Raw genomic sequence first — 22,115 nt, forward strand, 5'->3', positions numbered from 1 at the left:
TGCGTTTAACTTTAGTCACAGCTCCGAGAAACACATCTATACCCTTGCACATAAAATGTGCATTATATGTGCCACATATAATTCTTCATGGTTATGTAATGTGAATGAGCAATATGAAAATTACAATTATTTTAATTGCAAGTTAATAGAATTAAATAATAGTAAATAACTGAATAGTTTTGTAAACCTAATATACAGTACATTATCGAAAGTTTAAGTATTAAAATTTCCATCAGTGTTTAACCCTTTGACTGCTTGATAAAATTAAAAGATGTTTAGAAAAAGTGAACTAAAAAAACCGAAAACGGAAAAAAATAACAAGTTTGAGATTTGTAAACCATTTGTCATTTTTTAACATCTACAAAATTTATAAACAAAAAATTTAGGCCCTCGTTGTATAAATAATGAACAGTATTTAGAAAAGCAAGCAGGACACAGGCCTACATCACAAGATTGAGACATCCGGGATGTGCAAACTTAGGTATTGCGGCCAGTCGCACGGTTTTTTTCCTTCTAATGACCAAATTTTACTTGATTATGACCATGTAATGTGATGTTAGATGATAAACTATATTTAACCAGTTAATATTAATAATATAACTGTTATATAGATAAAAATGTGCCATTATCAAAAAAAATTTCATCACTACTACTAATATTTTCTTCGCTAGTAGAGTTTTCTTCATACATTGAGATGTCTTTATTATCACTCATTTTCATAGAAAAACAGTTACAATACATATACAAACAATTTATCAAAAGAAAGAAAAAAATATGCACTACTCAGTGGTACCATTTATATTTTACCATATGCAATATTTTTGCAATAAAGGTCATAATTTTAAAGATTTAAAAGCCACATCGTGGCTCTCTGCACTTCAACGGAAAAGCCACAATCGTGTCTTGCTGCAGTCAAAGGGTTAATATATTTCTTGTGATCGTGTGAATGTGTTTTTAATATATTTTTTGTGATCGTTTGAATGTTTCTTTAATATATTTTTTATGATTGCGTGAATGTGTCTCTAATAGTCATATATTTCTTGTGGTTGTATGAATGTGTCTTTAATATATTTCTTGTGATTGTGTGAATGTGTCTTGTGATATTGTAAATCAATGATCTTATTTTTAATGTAAAATCTTTTATATTTTAAAAATAAACTTAAAGTTGTTTAATTACGTTTTATATTTCTTTATTTTAGGAAGACGAACAACCTGTATATCGAAACAATTACGCTAATCAAATCTTTTTTGTTGTGTTCATTGTTTTGGGAGCATTTTTTATTTTAAATCTGTTTATTGGAGTGATTATTGATAATTTCAATAGGCTGAAACAGCAATATGAAGATGGAGTTGGGGTTTTATTAACACCTGGGCAACGTAACTGGGTGAATACTTTAAAAGCTGCTTCTTTAAAAAAGCCTTCTCGTAGATTAACAAGACCTACGGTAAGTAACGATTACTTGATGGTATGATACGATTATTTGATGGTTACATGGTATAACATAAATTTATTTACTTTAATTTACATTAATTTACATACAACAGTCCAAATGGCGAGCTGCTTTATTTGACTTCATTCAAGCCAAATACTTTGAATTTTTTATAATGTCGGTAATTCTTCTTAATATGGTGACCATGATGCTTCAACATCACCATCAATCTTTGGAATTTGATTTGGCACTTATTTATCTTAATTATTTATTCACTGGTATTTTTACATTAGAGGCGATTGTTCGTCTCATTGCAATGAGACTTGAGTATTTTAAGTATGGATTGAATATCTTTGATTTCATCATTGTTTGTTTGTCAATTGCTGGTACGTTTTTTCTTTGCTTATTCTTTATTTATTATTTACTTATTGTTTTCTACTATTATATTATCTTTTTATACAATATTTATGCATACTATTGCGCTAACAAGTAACAGAACAACGGTGCCTAATCTTTTATTAACACAACTTAAAGTAAACCATACTGCAAAAATATTATCTATTTAAACATTTTTCTATTTAGCTGACTTATTTAGGACTTGGGCTTCTCATTTCCCATAAAAATCTAATTCCTCGGATTCCAGGACAAAAATGAATATTTTCCTGGGATCCCGGGATTATGTAACAAGCAAGAATTTATCCAATTAGGTGGAAGAAGTGTGTAAATTCAAACAAAGACAAAAAAAGGCCTTTTTAATATTATTAATTTTAACAAGAAAATAAATACAAAATAATTCTTAGACACTAAGACTCTTAAAATAAAATAAATACAGTAGAATCCCGTTAACTCGGACCCTGGATAAGTCGGACTTTTATAAGTCATACAAATTTTCAATTCCCCTTGAATTCTCTACACATACCAAAAGCTTCGCTTAACTCGGACATTCGATAAGTTGGACAAAATATATATACCCGTTCAGAATCCGAGTTAACGGTATTCTACTGTATAAACTTCAATAACATATTTTATATGTTAGTTTTTAAAATAATTTTTTAAAAAACATAAATTGTCAATAGCGCTATCACTTAACAATTACCAAATTTTCGTAACAAAAAGACCTGCCACCGAAAAGCTCTTTTTGAATCGATTAATGTCGGTGGGATAGTTAATAGAGCATTATAAAATTTTTCTAAATTATTTGTACGCTTTTTTGTTGCTTCAAAAATATCCATTTCTTTTGTAATATTTTTAATGTCATACAACACATCTTCTGGACTCTCAATTTGACAAACTTTTGTAATGGCAGCATCCAATTTTTGATGAAGTGTTAACTCAGATGTTGTCTTCAAATTTGGTTTGGCCATAAACAACGTTTCAGTCTCATCATTACTGCATTCTAGTTCTTCAATTTCAGCGGAACTTCCACCACCATCACTATTTTCAACTATTTAATGTTGAGGGTATTGATGGTGGTGTTATAAACAATATCATCAAATTACAAATAATGTAATGTTTATAATTTGATGGATTATTTAAATATTTTAGCAAGCCAACTAAATTTTTATTCCTTTATTCAATAATTCTGTTGCACATACTGCAGCATTTTAACCGAAAAACAATCTTTATTTTTGCGCAAAACATCTAATATAAACACTAATACACCCTCTGCATCAAGTAGGGATGCATTGTGTTGGCCAAGTCTTTCAATTTCCAATTTAATTGGTTATAACGCCGTTACTACAGTCTGCACCGTTAAATATTCATCCTCCGAAATATTGTTAATATTGTTGTGTTTAAAATCTATCAATGCTTTTAATATATATGTTTTAATGCAATAAATCGCTCCAACATTGCAAGAAGACTATTCCACTTTGTCTTTACATCCAGTATTAACTTGAGTTATTTATAGTATGTATTTCGTCAGTGATCTCAACGTCTCGTAAATTTATAAATTGTTATTTTGAATGACTGTAAATAAACTAAAGTTGTAAAATCGATTTCTTCAGACTCATCATCTTCATTATTATTTTCATCAGAATTCTGACTGTCTGATGCATTACACTCACTGCCCAATGAGTTTGAAATCACTGATTTTTTATAGAGAACATCGCAAACTGCTAAATGTAGCTCATGTGCATAACAAAGTTGATGTTCCATCCCACTTAATCTTCCATATTTTTTCATAACTGATGCACCGTCAGTTACACAAGAAATTATATGCTTCTTTGTAAATAAATTAAATTCGGATAATTTATTTTCAACCATATAAATAATTTTTTCAGCTGGAAGCGATCCAACTATTCGAATCATGCCCAAGTTTCAAAGCCTGTTAATGAATGCACATTTAAATTCAAGTAGCGACGATTTTTTAAAGATGTGTATTTGTCCATTGCAATAGAAAATCTTGAGCCACCTTGAATTTGCATAGTCATTTCCTTAACCACTCCTCGTTTTGCTAGATGATATTGACTTTTTACTAAATTCATTACATGTAAAGCGTTTTTTGGCAATATTCCTTTATCAGATAAAGATTTTCTTATAAATTCAAATTTTGTAATAATAGAAAAGCCATCTAGAGCCGCCAATTTTGAAGCAATTTCTTCTATAGATTCCTTTTTTATAAATGACGTAATTTTAGGTTTAGCATTTCCAACTTCAAAATTTGTTTCTTCCTTTGACCTTTTTTTCGTTACTTCAATTTCGACTTCCTTGTAAAGATTTTTTAAATGACGAAGAAGACCACTTGTTGAAAATCCTTTACACATTGTTGTTTTACACATATTACAAGTGGCAGATTCTATGTTTTTTTCATTTGTAAAATTTTGCTATGCCTTAGATCCATTTAACATGATGTGGTATATTTATTATCCTATTATTTAAATATATTAAAATATACTAAAATATAAATATAAAACTCTATTACCTACAATTAAATCCCGAAATAGTGTGCTGATAGTAGATTTACATAAATTATTTTAAATTAGTTGTAATTACTAAACATATAAACTTCACTTACTTGGTTTTTCACTTATTTCACTTTTTACATACTAACCACTTTCTTAACGTAACTAATTACTTTATTTACTACCTACCAACTTTTATGCGTAACTAATTACTTTTTTTGCACGTACAAGTACTTGTAACTTGTCCGTGGTTATTTTATATTTAACATATCAGGGACTCCCCTTTATTCATTGTAATTTCTTGCAATTCTGATCATTTATAAGATTAGTCACCAATTTTTTGCAGTTTTGGTTTGTGACTAAGATAGATAAAATATTATTATTGAATTTGATTTATAAATTGATTTGGTTTGTTTATTTAAGCTTTAAATGCTGTAAGTTACAACATAAAATTTAAATAAGTAAATCAAATCTATTTATAAATCAAATTCAATTATAATATTTTATCTATCTTAGACACAAACCAAAACTGCAAAATATTGATGATTTAATTGCCCTCTATAATATATCTTCCTAATTTTTATAAAAATTCATTACAAAAGGGAAAAGGAAGTAAATAGTACTCAAATTATGAGTAATAACTTTTTTAATATCTTTACAAATGTTTAAAATATGTTTAAAAAAATTACCGGAATTCCTGGGAAATTTTGTTGAAATCCCGGGATAACGGGATGGTTTTTTACCTCCAGGATCCCGGGAAAACTAGATCCCGTTTGAGAAACCCTATTTAGGACCTAATAATTATAAAAACCAAAATGCTCATCGTTGTCTTATTAAACTCAATTTTAAACGATATAAATAAATGCTTAAATAGTAAATAAATTAGTACTTTTAAATATATTGTTTTAATTTTTAAACTTTAACTTAAATTTCTGAAAATAATTAAATAATTATTTTGACAATTCAGTTTTCAACAATTTGAGTCTAATATAGCTTAATACAGTAATTTTAATAACAATAAAATGAAGAAGTTTTACAACTCAAAGATTCCTTACAAAGAATAACAAAGGCTTGAGCTGCATTATTAAGGTAATGCAATCTTTTATTAACTGTTAAAAACAATTAAATAATAAATTTAAATATTTAAATTGATAATTAAAAGTAGATTTAATAAAATTTAATGTTTAAATATGTTATAATATAAAAATTTAACATAATTTTTATAAATAATATTAAAATTTACTCTTATATTTGATATATTAAATGTTTATATTTCTTAAATATGTTTGTTTAATAAATATGAAAGTATATTTTTTTAGTAATGTTTATATTTTCTTTAGTAATAATCATGGAAGAAAACAACGAAAGCTTCTTTGTTTCACCTGGTTTATTTAGGGTTGTTCGTGTCTTTAGATTAGGGCGCCTACTTCGATTTTTCGCAGGGGCCAAAGGCATAAGAAAACTTTTATTTACAATCATTAAATCAGCGCCTGCTCTTAGTAACATTGGAACTTTACTTTTTCTTATTACATTTATTTATGCCGTTATAGCAATGAACTTGTTTAGTAATTTAAAACTTCAAGGTTCACTAACAAAAGTTACTAATTTTAGAACCTTTGGAAGTAGTTTTTGTTTACTGTTTCGAATTGCAACAGCTGCAGGTTGGAATGGTGTTCTTGAAGCTGCAATGGTTCAACCCCCTATGTGTAACATAAATCTTGAAAAAGGAAGTGGCATTTCAAAAGGAGATTGCGGTAATAAGCTAGTAGCAATCATTTTTTTTGTGTCATACATAATTTTAATTGTACTCATTACAATCAACATGTATATAGCAGTGATTTTAGAAAATTTTAATCAGGCCCAATCGCAAGATGATGCTGGAATTACGGAAGACGATATTGAAGCTTATTACACTTCTTGGGAGGATTTTGATCCGAAAGCAACGCAGTTTATAAGCTATAACAAATTGTCAGATTTTCTTGATTCTTTAGATGGGCCTTTAAGGGTAGCAAAACCAAATTATTGGTTTTTAGAGCAAAGTGATATCCCGATCCGAGACCAATTTAGATGCCATTGCTTAGATGTAATGGAAGCATTAATAAAGCGTTCGTTAGGGGAATCAAGTTGTAAAGATAGTGAAGGAGTTAGGGCTGTAATGAGCAAAGTTCATTCTCGCTATAAACAGGTATTTCCTTTATGGGCTAAAGAGAATACAGTTGAAACCACAAAGCAACGTTTACAAACAGAGAATGCTGCAGCGAAAAGAATTCAAAGAGTGTTTCGAAGACATTTATTAATACACGAAATGCATTTATTAAATTCAAGTAAGCCGCTTACTGGAAAATATAGAGATAGGGCATTTTCTCGAATAGAACGGCTTGTGGCGGTAATGTGGAAAACAGCCAGATTTAATGAGGAGATGATAGAAAAAAGTATGGAAGACGAAGATGACCTTGATGATGACGATGATGAAGAAGCAGAAGATAATGAAGTAATAGATGATGTTTCTTTAGAATAAATATTTTTACGTATGTCGTTTTTAAAGTTGTACCGAACTGCGGGTATACAGTAATAAATTGTTAAAATTAACGTATACTAAAAAATATATGTATATATTTATATTTATAAATAATTAAATATTTATTTTATATTTATTGACAGTTATTATATATATATATATGGAATTATTTATTTCAAATTCAAAACAACGTTCTAAGTATATTTTCACTAAAAATTACTGTGTTTTTGTTGCGTAGAAATTGTTGTTCTGCGAGTTTTATATAAGGAATCATCCATAAATTGCATCATGCTTTTGAGGGGGGGGGGGGGGGGGGGGGTGTTGGTTAGTGGTTTGTGACTACTATACGGAACTTGTTACTAAAGAGTTACGATGTTGTGACTATACGGAACTTGTTACTAAAGAGTTACGATGTTGTGACAGGGATGGGGGGGGGGAGTGAAGGGGTCTAAAGGGACGACTGAATAAGTGCGAATTTTATTAGTACGAATGACGTAAGTGCGAAGCATTTACAAAAACTGGTACAAGTGCGAATGTGTGAAAGTGCACGAGTGCGCTAAAATTATTTGCAAACATTCGAATCGGCATAAATGCGAATCAGTTACAAAAACTTGCTTAAGTGCGCCAAATAAAAGTACAAATATTGACATAAGTGCGACGCAGTTGCTCCAATTGGCATAAGTGCGCCAAAAAAATTTGTTAACATTGGCATAAGTGCGAAATGCCAATTTGCACTTAAGTTAAAATTTGCAATTTTATTCGGCGCACTTATGCCAATGTTTGCAAATTTTTTTGGCGCACTTATGCCAATTCGCACTTATACCAGTTCGCATTTGTGCCGGTTTTTGCAACTGCTTTGCAGTAATGCCAGTTTGCATTTATTTGTGCATCCCCTAAAACTTAAACAAATTTTTTGCAGTGATGTTTTTGTTTTTGCAGCGATGTTCCCTCGTTATTTAAAACTCAATTGTTATTGGTCATTAAAAATAATCAATAAAATTAGTTTTAATAAATTAAAGACATATTTAGCAAATATTAGCTTATTCAAAAAAAAAAAATTATTTTACTTTTTCGCAGGTTTGTTGAAAAAATTTATATGATTTTCATTTACGTTTAGCGTTTTAAACGTAAGCAGTAATTGGCCTTTATAAATCCATCCGATCAACTTTTATACAGCTGTATCTTTGACATTTATTTAAATACAAACACCTTTTCTTCATAAGCCCAAATTTACTAGAAAGTTTTCAATATGTGTGTTTTGAATTTTATGCTCAAACTACAGTTTGTATATAAATAATGTATAACATTGTATCTCTTGTGAAGTGTAAGAATGTTATTTTTGCATTTTTTAAACAAGCCCAAGTATCTTTTTCGTCGTATTTTTTTGAAATTAGAATCGATTTTTGAAATTAGTGAGTTTGAGTATATCAATGTAATATATGAAGACCTCAGTGGAAAAACCGGCGTTGTCACATTTAAAAAGTATTGAGAAAGTATTTGTTGATCATTAATAAATGTCTTTATTTAAAGCAAAGAAAAAAAATTTTTGTATAAAAAGTTACAAAACGTTTTGTTTTTGAATAAATTTTAAATAAAATAATTATAATATAAATTTTTTTAAATTGCTTAGTTTCATTTGCTTTAAATAAAGACTTTTATTAATGATCAATAAATACTTTCTCAATACTTTTTAAATGTGACAACGCCGGTTTTTCCACTGAGGTCTTCATATGCATTATAATTGATTTCTATTTCAGAAATCAATTATATATGCATATATTACATTGATATATTTTGATGAGAAAGTGCTATACCAGCCACTTCCATGCTGAAAGAAAAGACACTCGTGTGTCCAATCATTCATCTATATTGAATTTCAATTTGTAAACACCATCTTTGAACGAGTTGACTGATTCAGCACTTATGACGTCTAAAGATAGCGTATTCCATACATTGGCGATGTGATTAGTAACTCTCCTTTCTTTAAGTGTAGTTAGGCCAAGATGACGGAGTCTTTCTTCATATGGCAAGTGCTTTATTTCCGCGATTATTTTAGTGGTTTTATGCTTGGTTTTTACTTGCTCCAGAATAGCAGTATCTTTTTCCTGGTGTGGTGAACAAGCCTGGATAGCAAATTCTAACTGGGGTCTTACATAGGTTTTGTAGAGTACTTTCCACAAAAAGAGTCCAAAACTTCTAAATATTTTCTTTAGCCTACCAAGTTTACTGTTGGCTTTTGTTGCTGCTGATTTGACTTTACAGCTTACTTTAAGATCGTCTGATAGAAGATCATGTTTGTATTTAGTGAATTCTGCTTCCACTCAAGTCAAACATTAAATAATTTTGAATAGATTTGGAGTTACCACGCCTGACGTGCTTAACTTAACACTTATCGATGTTGAGAGGCATATTCCATTTAATGGAATTAGTATTTAGATTTGTAATCTATCCTCTTTTTTTGACAGGTAAAATGGAAAATTTATTGCAGAGTTCTTTAAAACAATAACCGTTTTTATCAAGAATTTTCAAAGTTAGATATCAAAAAGTTACTTTTTGATGCCTAACTGTGTAAGCAAAGGAAATAAAACGTGGTAAGACTAGTTAATGGATTATTAAAATTTTATCAGTTACTTAAAACAGCTGTATCTATCTTTTGAGCAGACTCCGATGTACTATTAAACAGATTCGAATCCAAGTATGTGATCTAAACCCAATAGAAAATTGGTTATTCGCATTTGCGGAAACATATTCATTTATAGAAACAGCGATATAGCAAAATAGTAAAGACAACTATTGTTTAATTTGATAATAAAGGTTATTAGCTACAAGTTAGCAAAATGTAAATAAAACGATAATTCAAACGCTGTTATTAAACATTTAATAAATTTAACTTCTAATAACGGCTGTGCTTTTGAATATAAATATGTTTACCTGTTAAACTTGAGTTGCCGAAATTAATAAACAGTACGTACTATATGAGTTTAATATTATTTACTATTTTTGCTTAAATTATTACACTTGGTTTAATAATATCATTTACTAGCTATAAACTTGTCATTATCTTGTAGCTAACTATCAAAAAGGGTATTTGGCTTCTTAACCTCTTGAAACCAATCCATAAATACAAACATAAAGACTTAGTGAGGGTTTTCTTAAATAATTATTTATTAAATAAAAGGTTGTTTATTTATTATAATTTAATACGAAATCTAGACATGAACAAAAGAAAACTTATTTTGTAATAATTAACACTTTTTTTAGTGTTGAACCAATTTTTAAACCTTTTTACATAAGTTCATAAATAAAAATTCAATATTTTATTTATTTATCCACTTTTTCTAAATTTATATATATATATATATATATATATATATATATATATATATATATATATATATATATATATATATATATATATATATATATATATATTGTTTTAACATGATTCTGGAAGTATCTAGTTGGAAAATTATCTTCGACTTTAGTCTGTTGAATGTTGTCTTACGTAAAAGATCAATTTTTTCAATTTTTTCTCTTTCTTGAATGTTAATGAGAATCTTAGATTCACCGCTTTTTCTGCCTTTTTTGTTTAGGTTTTATAGTATGGTTTAGTTGTAGCGCGTTTAACTTTTTTGTAGGTTTAATTGTAGGGGGTTTAAACATTTTAGTTTTGCTCATCAATCGCATTATGTTATTTCTTGATAATTATCCCAGCTATCACACATACATTGGATCAACGTATGTAAAACCATTACAAATTTCGATTGTTTTACCATATTTTTAACATAAATCTAGATGAAAGTCAGGGGCGGATTTAGGTATGTGGTGGCCCCTGGGCGGAATATACTGTGGGGGCCCCTTATAAATAAATAAGGAAATATATTTTTTTACTTATTGAATAATATTTATTATTATGTTTAGTAGTAGTAACACTAGTAACAATTAACTACTATTTAATAAAAAAATAATTATAAAAACAATCAAATCGAGTATAACTAGTTACTAGTTATACTCGATATTATGATAATATTACTTAATATACTAGTTACTGTCTCTAGTATATTAAGTAATATTATCATAATATTCAGTGTAAGTAATTAAATGAAAAATAATAAATAAAAATAATAATGTCAAGTAATTAAAATTAAATGCCGGGAACTTTTCTTAATTTTATTTGTACAAACTTATCAATAACGTTTTGAAAATCAAGTTTTCTTAAAAAATCAGACTCAGAGCTCATTATCGCTAGTTGATTGAGCCTGTCTCCGTCCATAGAAGTACGCAATCTATTTTTTATGTGCTTTAAATTAGAGAATGATCTTTCACTACTGCTGTTTGTAATCATAATAACAAGATAAATACGAAGAACTGTTTCAACATTAGGAAAACAATCTTTTACTTCCTTATTAATTAATATTTTATATATTAAATGTTTTTGACTAATATTGTGAAATTCATTGCTTTCATCTTTAAAATGTTTATGAAATTCTTTAAATTGCATAAGTTCGTTTCCTAAGTGTTCATCAATATCATCCTGGTAAATTTTAACAAGTTTAATTGCTTCATTTTCAATTTCTTGGTTACTTAGTTGTTCTATTTTTCGAAGAAAGCCAAATCGTTGGTATACCAATTCATAAGCAGACAATCGTTTATCCAAGTTAGAAATAAACTTATCAATTACAGGTAAAAAATTTTGAATTTTGAATTTTTGAGAAGAAGTTAAATCTACCTCGGGTGTTTCATAAAAATCTATTGGATTTAAACGGATATTTCTTTGCCGTTTACGGTGTTTCAAATAATCTGTTGTTTCCGAAATTTCTGCTCCTTGTTTTTCATATTGATCAAAGTTATCACGTTTAGCTTGAACAAAATTCTTTAAAGATTTAATAGCAGATATTGCAGTATTAAGATCTAATGTCGCATCTTGCAGTAATTTATTAGTTTTATCTACTCTTTCAAGGATATTATTCCAAAAAACAGTGTAAATTCCAGTTTCAAGTGTGCACAATTTGTTGTATAAACAATTTGCATTGCAACGCGTTTTTGTTGTTTGTTCAAAGTCATCAGCTATTTGAATTAGAGTACTTTTAAATTGTTTATAGCTAGTATAAGAGATTTTGTTGCATCAGATCTACATGACCAGCGTGTAGTATTAACTCGTTGTGGTACATGGATACGGGTTTTGGTATTTTCTAAACTTAGAGCTTTAACCAGTTGTTCATAACGTTTTGTTGATGCCGTAAAAAATACATATAACTGCTCTAAAAAGTCAAAAAATTCAACAGCAGCAGTACAGCACTCGGCTGCTGCTTTTCCTACCAAAATTAGGGAATGTGTAGCACATGGAATCCAGGAATATTGTTTATTGTTTTTCAGAATTTTTGATTGGAGACCATTATATTTCCATTGCAGAAGCATTATCATACGATTGGCCTCTACAATTTTTTATGTTTAAGTCATATTTATTTAAAAAGTTTATTAAAAATTTTATACGAGAAATTATTTCATTCAAAACATTATTTCCCATTATTTCTATTAATTCTTCACAGATAGTAGAAGATAAATAGTTAGTGTGCCCACTTCCACTATTTGCATGATTTTCAATATGCTGTTTAAGAAAATTATCATACTCAGCTAATAGCTCTAGAATTCCAAGATAGTTACCATTTTTAGACGAACCGACAATTTCATTTTTACCACGTAATGCTAAACCTCGTTCACATATAAATGTTATAACACTTACGAGTCTCTTGATTATATTACGCCAGTAACTCTTTACATCTTCACTTTGTTTTATAAGTTCATTGTTAATACGGCCTAATTCTTTTGAACGAACAGCTAAATTTATCACAGAATTTAAATGATCTTTGGAAGCTTCATGACTTATTAATCGATTATCTGCATGCTTCCAGTCATAGAAACCATCATGAGTAAATTGACTGCGTGTTTTGAACATTAATTTACAAACAAAACAAAAAATGCTACCATTGAATGGTGAAAAACATAACCATGAACGCTTAATTATTTCTCCATTAGCAGTTTTTCGCTCAAACAATGATTTATTACATTTACGAGTAAACTTCACATCAAACTGTTTTTTTGATTTTTGTATAAATAATTCTTCATTACAATTTTTTAAATTTGAACTTCCTACTTTTGCCCAATAATCTATTAATCCTGTCATATTTTCAGGCCATAATCCTATATCTAAATTTAGGCTTTCATTTGTTTCTTCAACAATATTTTGAGGTGAAGGGTTTTCGGCGATAGTTACTAGTTGAGGCGGTAGAGCAATTTGATATGACTGAAATAAAAAAAATATTTAAAATATGTACCTAATGGAAATTAAACTGATAGGACTTTTTTAAATTTGTATTTATAATATTAATGCGTTTGATTTTCAATTTTTATTATTATTTTTTTTAAATTAATATATACCTAAGTGGCCAATATACGTATAATTTTTTTCGATTTTAAACAATTTTAATTAGGAAAGGTAAATTTGAAGAGATAAGTATAGTATAGTATGTATACATGAAAAAAATAATAATTGTAATATTTATTATTTAAACTACCTAACCTGCATATATTTTATTATTAAATGCTATTAAATATAAAAAATAAAAAATATATATTATTAAAAGTAATATTTATTCTTTGTATATTAATTGTAAAACTTTGAACTAACCTCAGAAGAAGAAGAAGTTGTGTTGGGCTGTGTTATGAAAAACTCTGTCATTCGCCTAGTAATTTTTAAATTATTTCCGTATTTTTTTTCTTTTTTTCTTTTGCCAATTTTCGTTTATCTGCACCACTCATATAAACTCGCTTTAATTTATGACGATCTTCTTTCATTTTTAAATTTTAACACTATTCACTGGTTAACTTATAATTTAAGAAACAAATAAAGTCTGTAACTATTGTCTATTGTGTATGCAACTGTTGTTAACTGACGTCTGACATGCAATAAGTGCAACGAACAAATAACGATAATTTATCTACAGACAGATAGTCTGTAATGTGTATTTTATATTTCCGAAAACCCACATGTGTATATTTAGAATCACATTTACTAATATTATTACAATCGACGGTGCACACCGATCGCGGACGGCATAAACTATCTTATCTTGATTTTTAGAGACCATTCATTGTCAATAAACGTAAATACATCTATTATTAGTAAAATAAAAAATTTTAAATGTCCAAAAAAAGTTCAATATTATTTAATTAAATATGTGTAAATATAAATAAAATATTTTTTCTGTATTCTAATTTAAATATCATAAAATTGTGGGGGCCTCGAATTTGTGGGGGCCCCTGGGCTGCAGCCCACTCAGCGCTCCCCAAAATCCGGCCCTGGTACTGCTTCTATAGCTATGACTAAATAAACATTTTATTTGTTCTTTTTCTTCCAATGATTTTTTATCCTTTTCTTTTTTAATATTTTTCTTCCAATGATTTACTTGATTTTTTATCCTTTTCTTTTTTAATATTTTTCTTCCAATGATTTACTTGATTTTTTATCCTTTTCTTTTTTAATATTTTATATACCTCCCAGCTAGCACGCATACTTTGATAAAGTGTTAGACCAATGTTGCGCGTTGCTTTGGCACAGCATCGACCGCCAACGTTGTTTTTATATCATTTTGGTTTAAATGTGACGTCGCCATCAACCAAAAAACAATGCTGTATTTTAAGTCGGCATTACCTAATATTTAACGTTGATTCAACGTTGTATTTTAACTTGGTTTAATGTTATATTTAAGGTTTGCACAACATTATATTTCATTTTTTTGGAATTAAATTTACTTGTTTAATATTTTAGTGTATATAATTATAAAAGTACATATTTTAGTGCATATAAATATATAAATACATTAAGCATTATACATTTAAACGCAAATATAGTTGCATTTATGTACTTGTACATATTTTTACATACGTTGGATCAATGTAATTTTGCTAACTATTTTGAATCACGCCGTTATTAGGGTTTTCTATAATATAAATACGATAAAACTAACATTGGATCAACGTTGTATTTGCATCGGAGAAAACAGCTGACGTTCGCAATGTATTCACGTACATTTTACTTGTTTTTTAATATAATTAATTTTGAGAGAAAATTTATAATATAGCAAGAGTAATTTATTTTTTTATTTAGTAATTATCATCGAAGAAATCAAAGAAGATAATAATATATTACCAGGTTTTGGAGTTATTCGTGTATGCAGATTTTATCGCCTATTTCAGTTTTTACCAATTGTCAAGGGCATAAAAAAACTTTTGTTCATTTTAATTAAATCAGGACCTGCACTATTTAACGTTGGAATTTTATTTATTCTTATTACATTTATTTATGCCGTTATTGCAATGAACTTGTTTAGTAACTTAAAACTTCAAGGTTCACTGACAAAAGTTGTAAATTTTAGAACCTTTGCAAGTAGCTTTTCTTTAATGTTTCGAATTGCAACTGCTGCAGGATGGAATAATATTCTTGAAGCCGCTATGGTTCAACATCCTTCTTGCTACAAAAACCTTGAAAAAGGTGGCTTTGCAAAAAGAGATTGCGGTACTAAGACAGTGGCAATCATTTTTTTTGTGTCTTACATATTTTTAATTACACTCATTATCATTAACATTTATATTGCATTAATTTTAGAAAATTTTAATCAAATTGTATTACAAAATGATTATAAAATAACGGATGACGATGTTGAAACCTATTACAAATCTTGGGAAAATTTTGATCCCGAGGCAACGCAGTTTATAAGTTATTACAAGTTATCAGATTTCCTTGATTCTTTAGATGGGCCTTTAAGAGTAGCAAAACCAAATTATTGGTTTTTAGAGCAAAGTAATATACCAATCCGAGACCAATTTAAATGCCATTGCTTAGATGTGATAGAAGCATTGATAAATTTTTTTTTAGGTGAATCAGTCTGTAAAAACAGTGAAGGAATTACCACTTTCATTAAAAATTTTCATTCCAGATGTGAAAAAAAATTCCCTTTATGGGCCGAAAAAAATACTGTTGAAGTCACTAGACAACGTTTGCAAAAAGAAAATGCTTCTGCAAATTTAATTCAGAATGCATTTCGAAATTATTTATTAAAGAATGAATTGCGTTTAATAAATTCAATAAAGTCAAATCATAGGAAGCATAGAGATGAAACAATTTCTGATATAGAGCGGCTTCAGGTGGCGATGTGGAAAGCAACCGAGTATAATGAGGTGATGATAGAAAAAAGTTCAAACAATGAAAATGATTTTGATGAAGACTATGATACAGAAAAAGATGATGAAGTTGAAGATAACAGTGGTAGCAAAGAAGATAACAAAGTAAATTTTTTATTTGTTCTTTTATCTAAACGTGATCGTAAGTACAAATTGATTCGTTTACAATTTATAAAACAAAATATTGTATATATAATAAAACAATTCAGTACAAATAACAAAATTTTTTAACAGATAAATACTGCACTTGGTACAAATAAATATTACATGGCTTATTATACTTAAGATACAGACAGACATGTACAAAATATAAATAAAACCATTTGTTTTGGTTTAAAGTTAGTAATAGTAGGCCCGGGATCCAACTAGCCCCGGGGCTAGTTGTAATATATATAGTTGTAATATATTTACTAATATATCTAAATAAGTCTTCTTAGATGATATGACAAATAGATAAAAAAACAAACAAACCAAACCAAATTATACAAAAGTTTATGGTATGTAAAATATAAACTTTAAGTAAAAAAAGTATTTGTTATTTCAAGTAAGTAGATATCAAAATTGAGAAAAAGGGAAAAAAGATTGCTTTCATTTAATTAAAGTTTACTTCTACAACAAATAGTATCTAAAAAGCCAGTATTTGTATCTGCTAAAGCACGAACTAATTAATAAACGTGCAGCTCATCTTCAGTAAAAGATATATTTTCAGTAAAAGATATATTTGTTTGCAGCGGTAGAAAAAAAATACTTGTCAATTCTATTCTTAAATGCGCTAACTGACGGAGCCTTTTTGCATGCTGAAGGCAAGTTATTCAAATCATTGACAATATGATTTGTAAAAAAATTGTGACGAGCATTATTATATATGAATTCACGCTTAAGAACGTTGGAAGGTGATCTGCGAATTGGTGGATTATGCCAATTGATTATCTCAAAACCGTTTTCTAGTTTAAACTGTTGGATCAAGTCGCTACGTTATCTGTGAGTTTCCAAAGTGTTAAAATAGAGACGCCGACACCTTTCAGCATAAGGTAATCCTATTAAATCAGGTACTTTTGTTGCTTTGGGCTTAATTTTTTTAATTTCTTTAATGTCATCTTTTAAGTAAGGACACCATACCGGAACAGCGAATTTCAGATGCGGCCTAACATACGTAGATTATAGTTTACTTAAAAGCTTTATATCTCTTGATCTAAATGTTTTTTTTAATAGGCCAAGTATGTACTGATTCCATTTTAGATCATTAGATACAAAAAGACCCAGGTCTCTCTCAATACTTGTTGCCTAAAGAGTAAGTGATGTATTTCCATCATTGATTACATGTTCATGATTACTATTTCCATAACCAAGGTGCATATCTTTACATTTTGGAACATTTAATTCCATTAGCCATTCCTTTGACCATTCTGTGACAATGTTTAAATTGTTTTGAAGAATCAGACAATCAGCATTATGAAACTCGGGTCTTATTTCTTGTAACAGTTTAGTATCGTCAACATAGATTTTATGAACAGAGTTTATCTTATCCGTTAAGTCGTTTATATAGATGATAAATAATGTTGTACCAAGCACAGACTCTTGTGGAACTCCGCCTAGAACATTAGTCTAGTTGCTAGAGTGTTCACCCAAAACAGTTCGCTGTTTTTTACTAATCAAAAATGATTCAATCCATTCAAGAACATTGCCATTAATCTCATATGCTTTTAATTTATGAAATAGTCTACGGTGAGAAACTTTACCAAACGCTTTCGCAAAGTCCGAAAATGCAATACTGTCAAAATTTCTTTTACATAACGCTTTCGTAATGTAGTCGATACTCTCCAATAAGTTAGACGTGCATCCTTTTTTGGACATAAATCCATGTTGATTATTGTGAGGTGTAGCTCATTTTTTCATAATATTTAGTTATCTGTTCCCTGATAATCTTTTCCATTTCTCTACATGGAACTGACATGATAGACACTGGTCTGTAATTAGCGGCATCAAGATGACTTCCTTTTTTAAACAACGGTGTGAGGTGTGACTGTTTCCAAGCTGTAGGTGTTGACCCTTCGGACAGAGCTTTATTTTAAAGTAAACTAAGAGGGTAAGTCATTTGAGCTGCGTATTCTTTAAGTACCTTTGGACTAATGTTATCAGCCCAATAGATTGGTTCGTTTTAAAACCTTTCAAATAAGCTAGAGTCGCTTCTAATTAGTAAATAAAGGCATTATCAGAGGACTTAGACAATAAAATTAAACATTTTATTGTCTAAGTCCTCTGATAATGCTTTTTCTTAAAAACAGGTAACTGACTACTTTTACTATTATCAACAAAAACTGATTTGAAGTGTTCGTTAAATCTGTTTGCGATATGTACTCCCTCTGTTAACGTTTCACCTTTTGCATCAGATACAATGCAGCACTAATCGATACTTGAACATTTTGTTGCGCCTAAGCATAAGTGCACACTCTTTTAGGTTTGTTTTTATGTGATGCTTGTTGTGCTCCAAATACTCAAACACGAAGTTAACATGCTTTCTGCACTTGGCTTTTTAGTTTCCTATATTTACGATAAGTCGCAGATAAGTAGTTGCCCAGTTATTTTTTTTGCTTTATCAAAGCTAGCACTTCCTTATTCATCCACGGTGCATTGTGAGTGGTATGGACTGTTTTTAACGGAATGAATTGCTTGCTGAGTTAATCATTTTTATTGCAGAAAAGTTTAAAACACTCATTAGTATTTTTATTTTCAAATAATTGCTTCCACTTAGCTTCCATTATCTTTTTACCAAAATTTATGTAGTCACCTTTATTAAAGTCATATTTTTTGTTTGAGAAAGTAGTCTCATTTTTAGAAAGGACGACATAATTTCAACTTAATATGCGATGACCTTACGACGTATCACCTATCGGCGGAGAGCTATATAAGTTAATTAATCTAGTTAAATAGTCTGTTATAATTAAATCCAAATATTTTTTTTGCTTTGCCAAAAGATGCTTCGAATGTTGAGAAATCAACTAATTGTTCTAGGTTATGAATAGCCAAAGTATCAAAAAAAAAACTTGCCGCACTATTTTGACCCGCTAGTAATAAGTTAACTCCAGGGTTTTTTAGTTTTTGGTTTAATATACTTGGTTCATGAAGTTGTTTATGTTTAGAACGAGTTTTTTAATAAAAGAATAAGATTATCAGAGAATTTGAGCTTTTTATTTTGTGATTGTAGTATTTTTGAATATTAGTTTGTTATGAAGATAAGGGTCGCAATATAAAATAGAGGAACATGATAGTTTGTATGGTACATTAAAACTTCCTATTCCTTGAGTACCATATCTATTTCTATTGCACTCAAAAAATCTTTTAAAATATGTGATGGAACAAGTCCAGGTTTATATTTTAACATGATTAACTAGTATTAATTTTATAAACGTTTAGTACGTTAAAAAGTTTTAGCAAAGGTTCAGCGTGAGTGAATTTATCTTTATAAAAGACTATTGCGGTATATTTTTAGCGTTGATAAAATGCTGTTAAGTTACATCTATAGGTACTCACCCAAACTATATTACCATATGTAAAGTAGGTTTGTATATAAAAAATACAGATGCTTTAAAGTTTCTTGGGTTAACATAGGTCTAAGTTTGTTAAGCATTTTTTTTTTAAATTTTGTTTAAGAAGAACTAACGGTATATACCCAAAGCACAGTGGAAGAGCCTTTAACTAGGAAATTCACGTCTCTTTTCTTACTCATAGCGTGAAATCTGCCTATAGATCACTTCGAAGCCTGGATCACTTTCTTCTAAAGCAAGCGCTTTAACCACTGTACCACGGCTGCTATAAATATATATAAAGCATATAGATGTTGTTTCTTATTTTAGTATTTAAAAGGCATATGCGCTTTCCATTAGATATTCTTATCAATAAGTATACTTAAAAATTAGTTGCTTTAGTTCTTTTGGTTAAAATTAATTGCTTTTTTGATTAAAATTAATTGCTTTTTTGATTTAAATTAGTCGCTTTAGTCCTTCTTAAAATATTTTTATTCTGATACTTCCGATATTTGCGCTATTTTAATTTTCAGGAATATGATTGGTATTTTATTTTTCCTTTAAATGTAAAGAAATATGACGTAGTTGGTTTCTTTTTGTGTTCAATAACAATTTTTTAAAATTTAACAAAGTATTAAGTTTTTCAAGTTCAATACTTGTATTTTTGAAAATTTCTGCCATAAATGTAGATGAATAAAATAAATTATTATCATCTGCAAACATTGTGGCATTGAGTTTTTTAAGGCTTTCAGAAGTTCATTAATATATATATTAAGAAGTTCATTAATATATATATTAAGAAGTTCATTAATATATATATTAAGAAGTTCATTAATATATATATTAAGAGGTTTCGGTGAGCTAGAGTGTAACCTCGGGAAATGCCAAATTTAATTTTAAGCAATTTGAATGGAAGTTTTTACCACGTTGTTGTTTTTTTTATCAAAAAGTTATTATAATGGATACTTTCAACACATTGTTGTTTATTTATTAAAAAGCTCTCTAATCAGTGTAAAGTAACATTCTTAATGCCGTGGTGTTTTGATTAGAGTTCTGGCTTCAGAACCCTAACCATCATAACATCATCACAAACCGCTTCGCAGACCAAGAGTACATGAATTTAGGAAGAACGAAGGATAATAGAGTGAAAGTCAGAAGTTATTTATACTTCTTATATTTTTGTGTATTGCCATAAAATTATTTTTGATTGTTTAAAGTATTATAAACTATTGCATTAATGGTTTTAATTTTAGTAATAAGTTAATAAGAAGATATAAAGAGGAGATCAGTTTATTAAAAGAAATGATAGTTTTTATAACTTTTAATTTTTATTATTGTTGTATTTATTTTTATCATATTTTAAATATTACGTGTTTTACTTTTATTGACATTACTACAATTTATTACTAGATTTATTTTGAAATATTATAATATTTTAAATTATAATTTTTATTAATATTATAATTAATATTAATGATATTAATATTATATTAATTAATTATAATTTTATTTTTATCATATTTTAAATATTACGTGTTTTATTTTTATTGACATTACTACAACTTATTACTAGATTTATTTTGAAATATTATATTATTTTAAATTATAATTTTTATTAATATTATAATTAATATTAATAATATTAATATTATATTAATTAATTATAATTTTATTTTTATCATATTTTAAATATTACGTGTTTTATTTTTATTGACATTACTACAATTTATTACTAGATTTATTTTGAAATATTATAATATTTTAAATTATAATTTTTATTAATATTATAATTAATATTAATATTATATTAATTAATTATAATTTTATTAATATTTTAATTTATTTAAATTATTGTTATTATATTTTTAGTTTATATTTCTCTTAACTTTTATTTAGTTTTTTTACTTATTTAATTTGATTTTATAACTTTGTTTAATACTTTTGTTTTTGTTATACTTAACTATTTATTTGGCTGTTGCGTTATTGTTTAAACTATTATTATTAATGTTATTATTATTATTATTTGTTATAATTGTTAGTGCTTCGATGTTATAATCGCATGTTTCTAATAATTTATTCATTAGTATTATTTTAACTATTATAAATAACATATTTACTTCCTATTTATTGTTTCTTACATTCTCTCTAATATTGCAGTTCCACTGTTATTAAACGTCGATTAAAACCATAGATTTCAATTGAAATTATAAAATCTATTCAAGCGCACAATCATTTCCAAAGAAAAAATTTTAAGATCTAAAGATCTTATTTATATAAAGAAATTTAAAAGTATTTTTAAGAAATGTAAATATATGATGATTACATTAATTAAACATAATGAAAAAATCCATTTAAAAAGTTTTTTCTCCGAAAATGTCAAAAATTATAATAAACCATTCCCCAACTGTTTGTAAGAAAATGAAACATGCGTAACTGACCCGAATCTCTGAACCATTTAACTTTTTTTTTTAACAAATTTTGCTCATAAGCTCATATCCAA

The 22,115-nt window shown here is 28.0% G+C and overlaps 1 protein-coding gene across 6 annotated transcripts in view; it reads left to right on the forward strand.

Annotated features, from left to right (window-relative positions):
• LOC100199933 (sodium channel protein type 2 subunit alpha) overlaps positions 1-22,115 on the forward strand; it is an 81,019-nt gene that overhangs the window by 50,050 nt on the left and 8,854 nt on the right. For 4 of the 6 annotated variants that reach the window (XM_065806084.1, XM_065806085.1, XM_065806089.1 and 1 more), the window contains exons 19-21: positions 1,200-1,445; positions 1,546-1,816; positions 15,019-16,196. In XM_065806084.1, coding sequence (XP_065662156.1) covers positions 1,200-1,445; positions 1,546-1,816; positions 15,019-16,196 — 1,695 coding nt within the window. Of the gene's footprint in view, positions 1-1,199; positions 1,446-1,545; positions 1,817-5,673; positions 7,068-15,018; positions 16,197-22,115 lie in introns of those variants that run through there. The other 2 variants (XM_065806087.1, XM_065806086.1) reach the window with 2 other exon arrangements.

The sequence above is a fragment of the Hydra vulgaris genome, chromosome 09 (assembly GCF_038396675.1).
Source record: "Hydra vulgaris chromosome 09, alternate assembly HydraT2T_AEP".
Lineage (NCBI taxonomy): Eukaryota > Metazoa > Cnidaria > Hydrozoa > Anthoathecata > Hydridae > Hydra > Hydra vulgaris.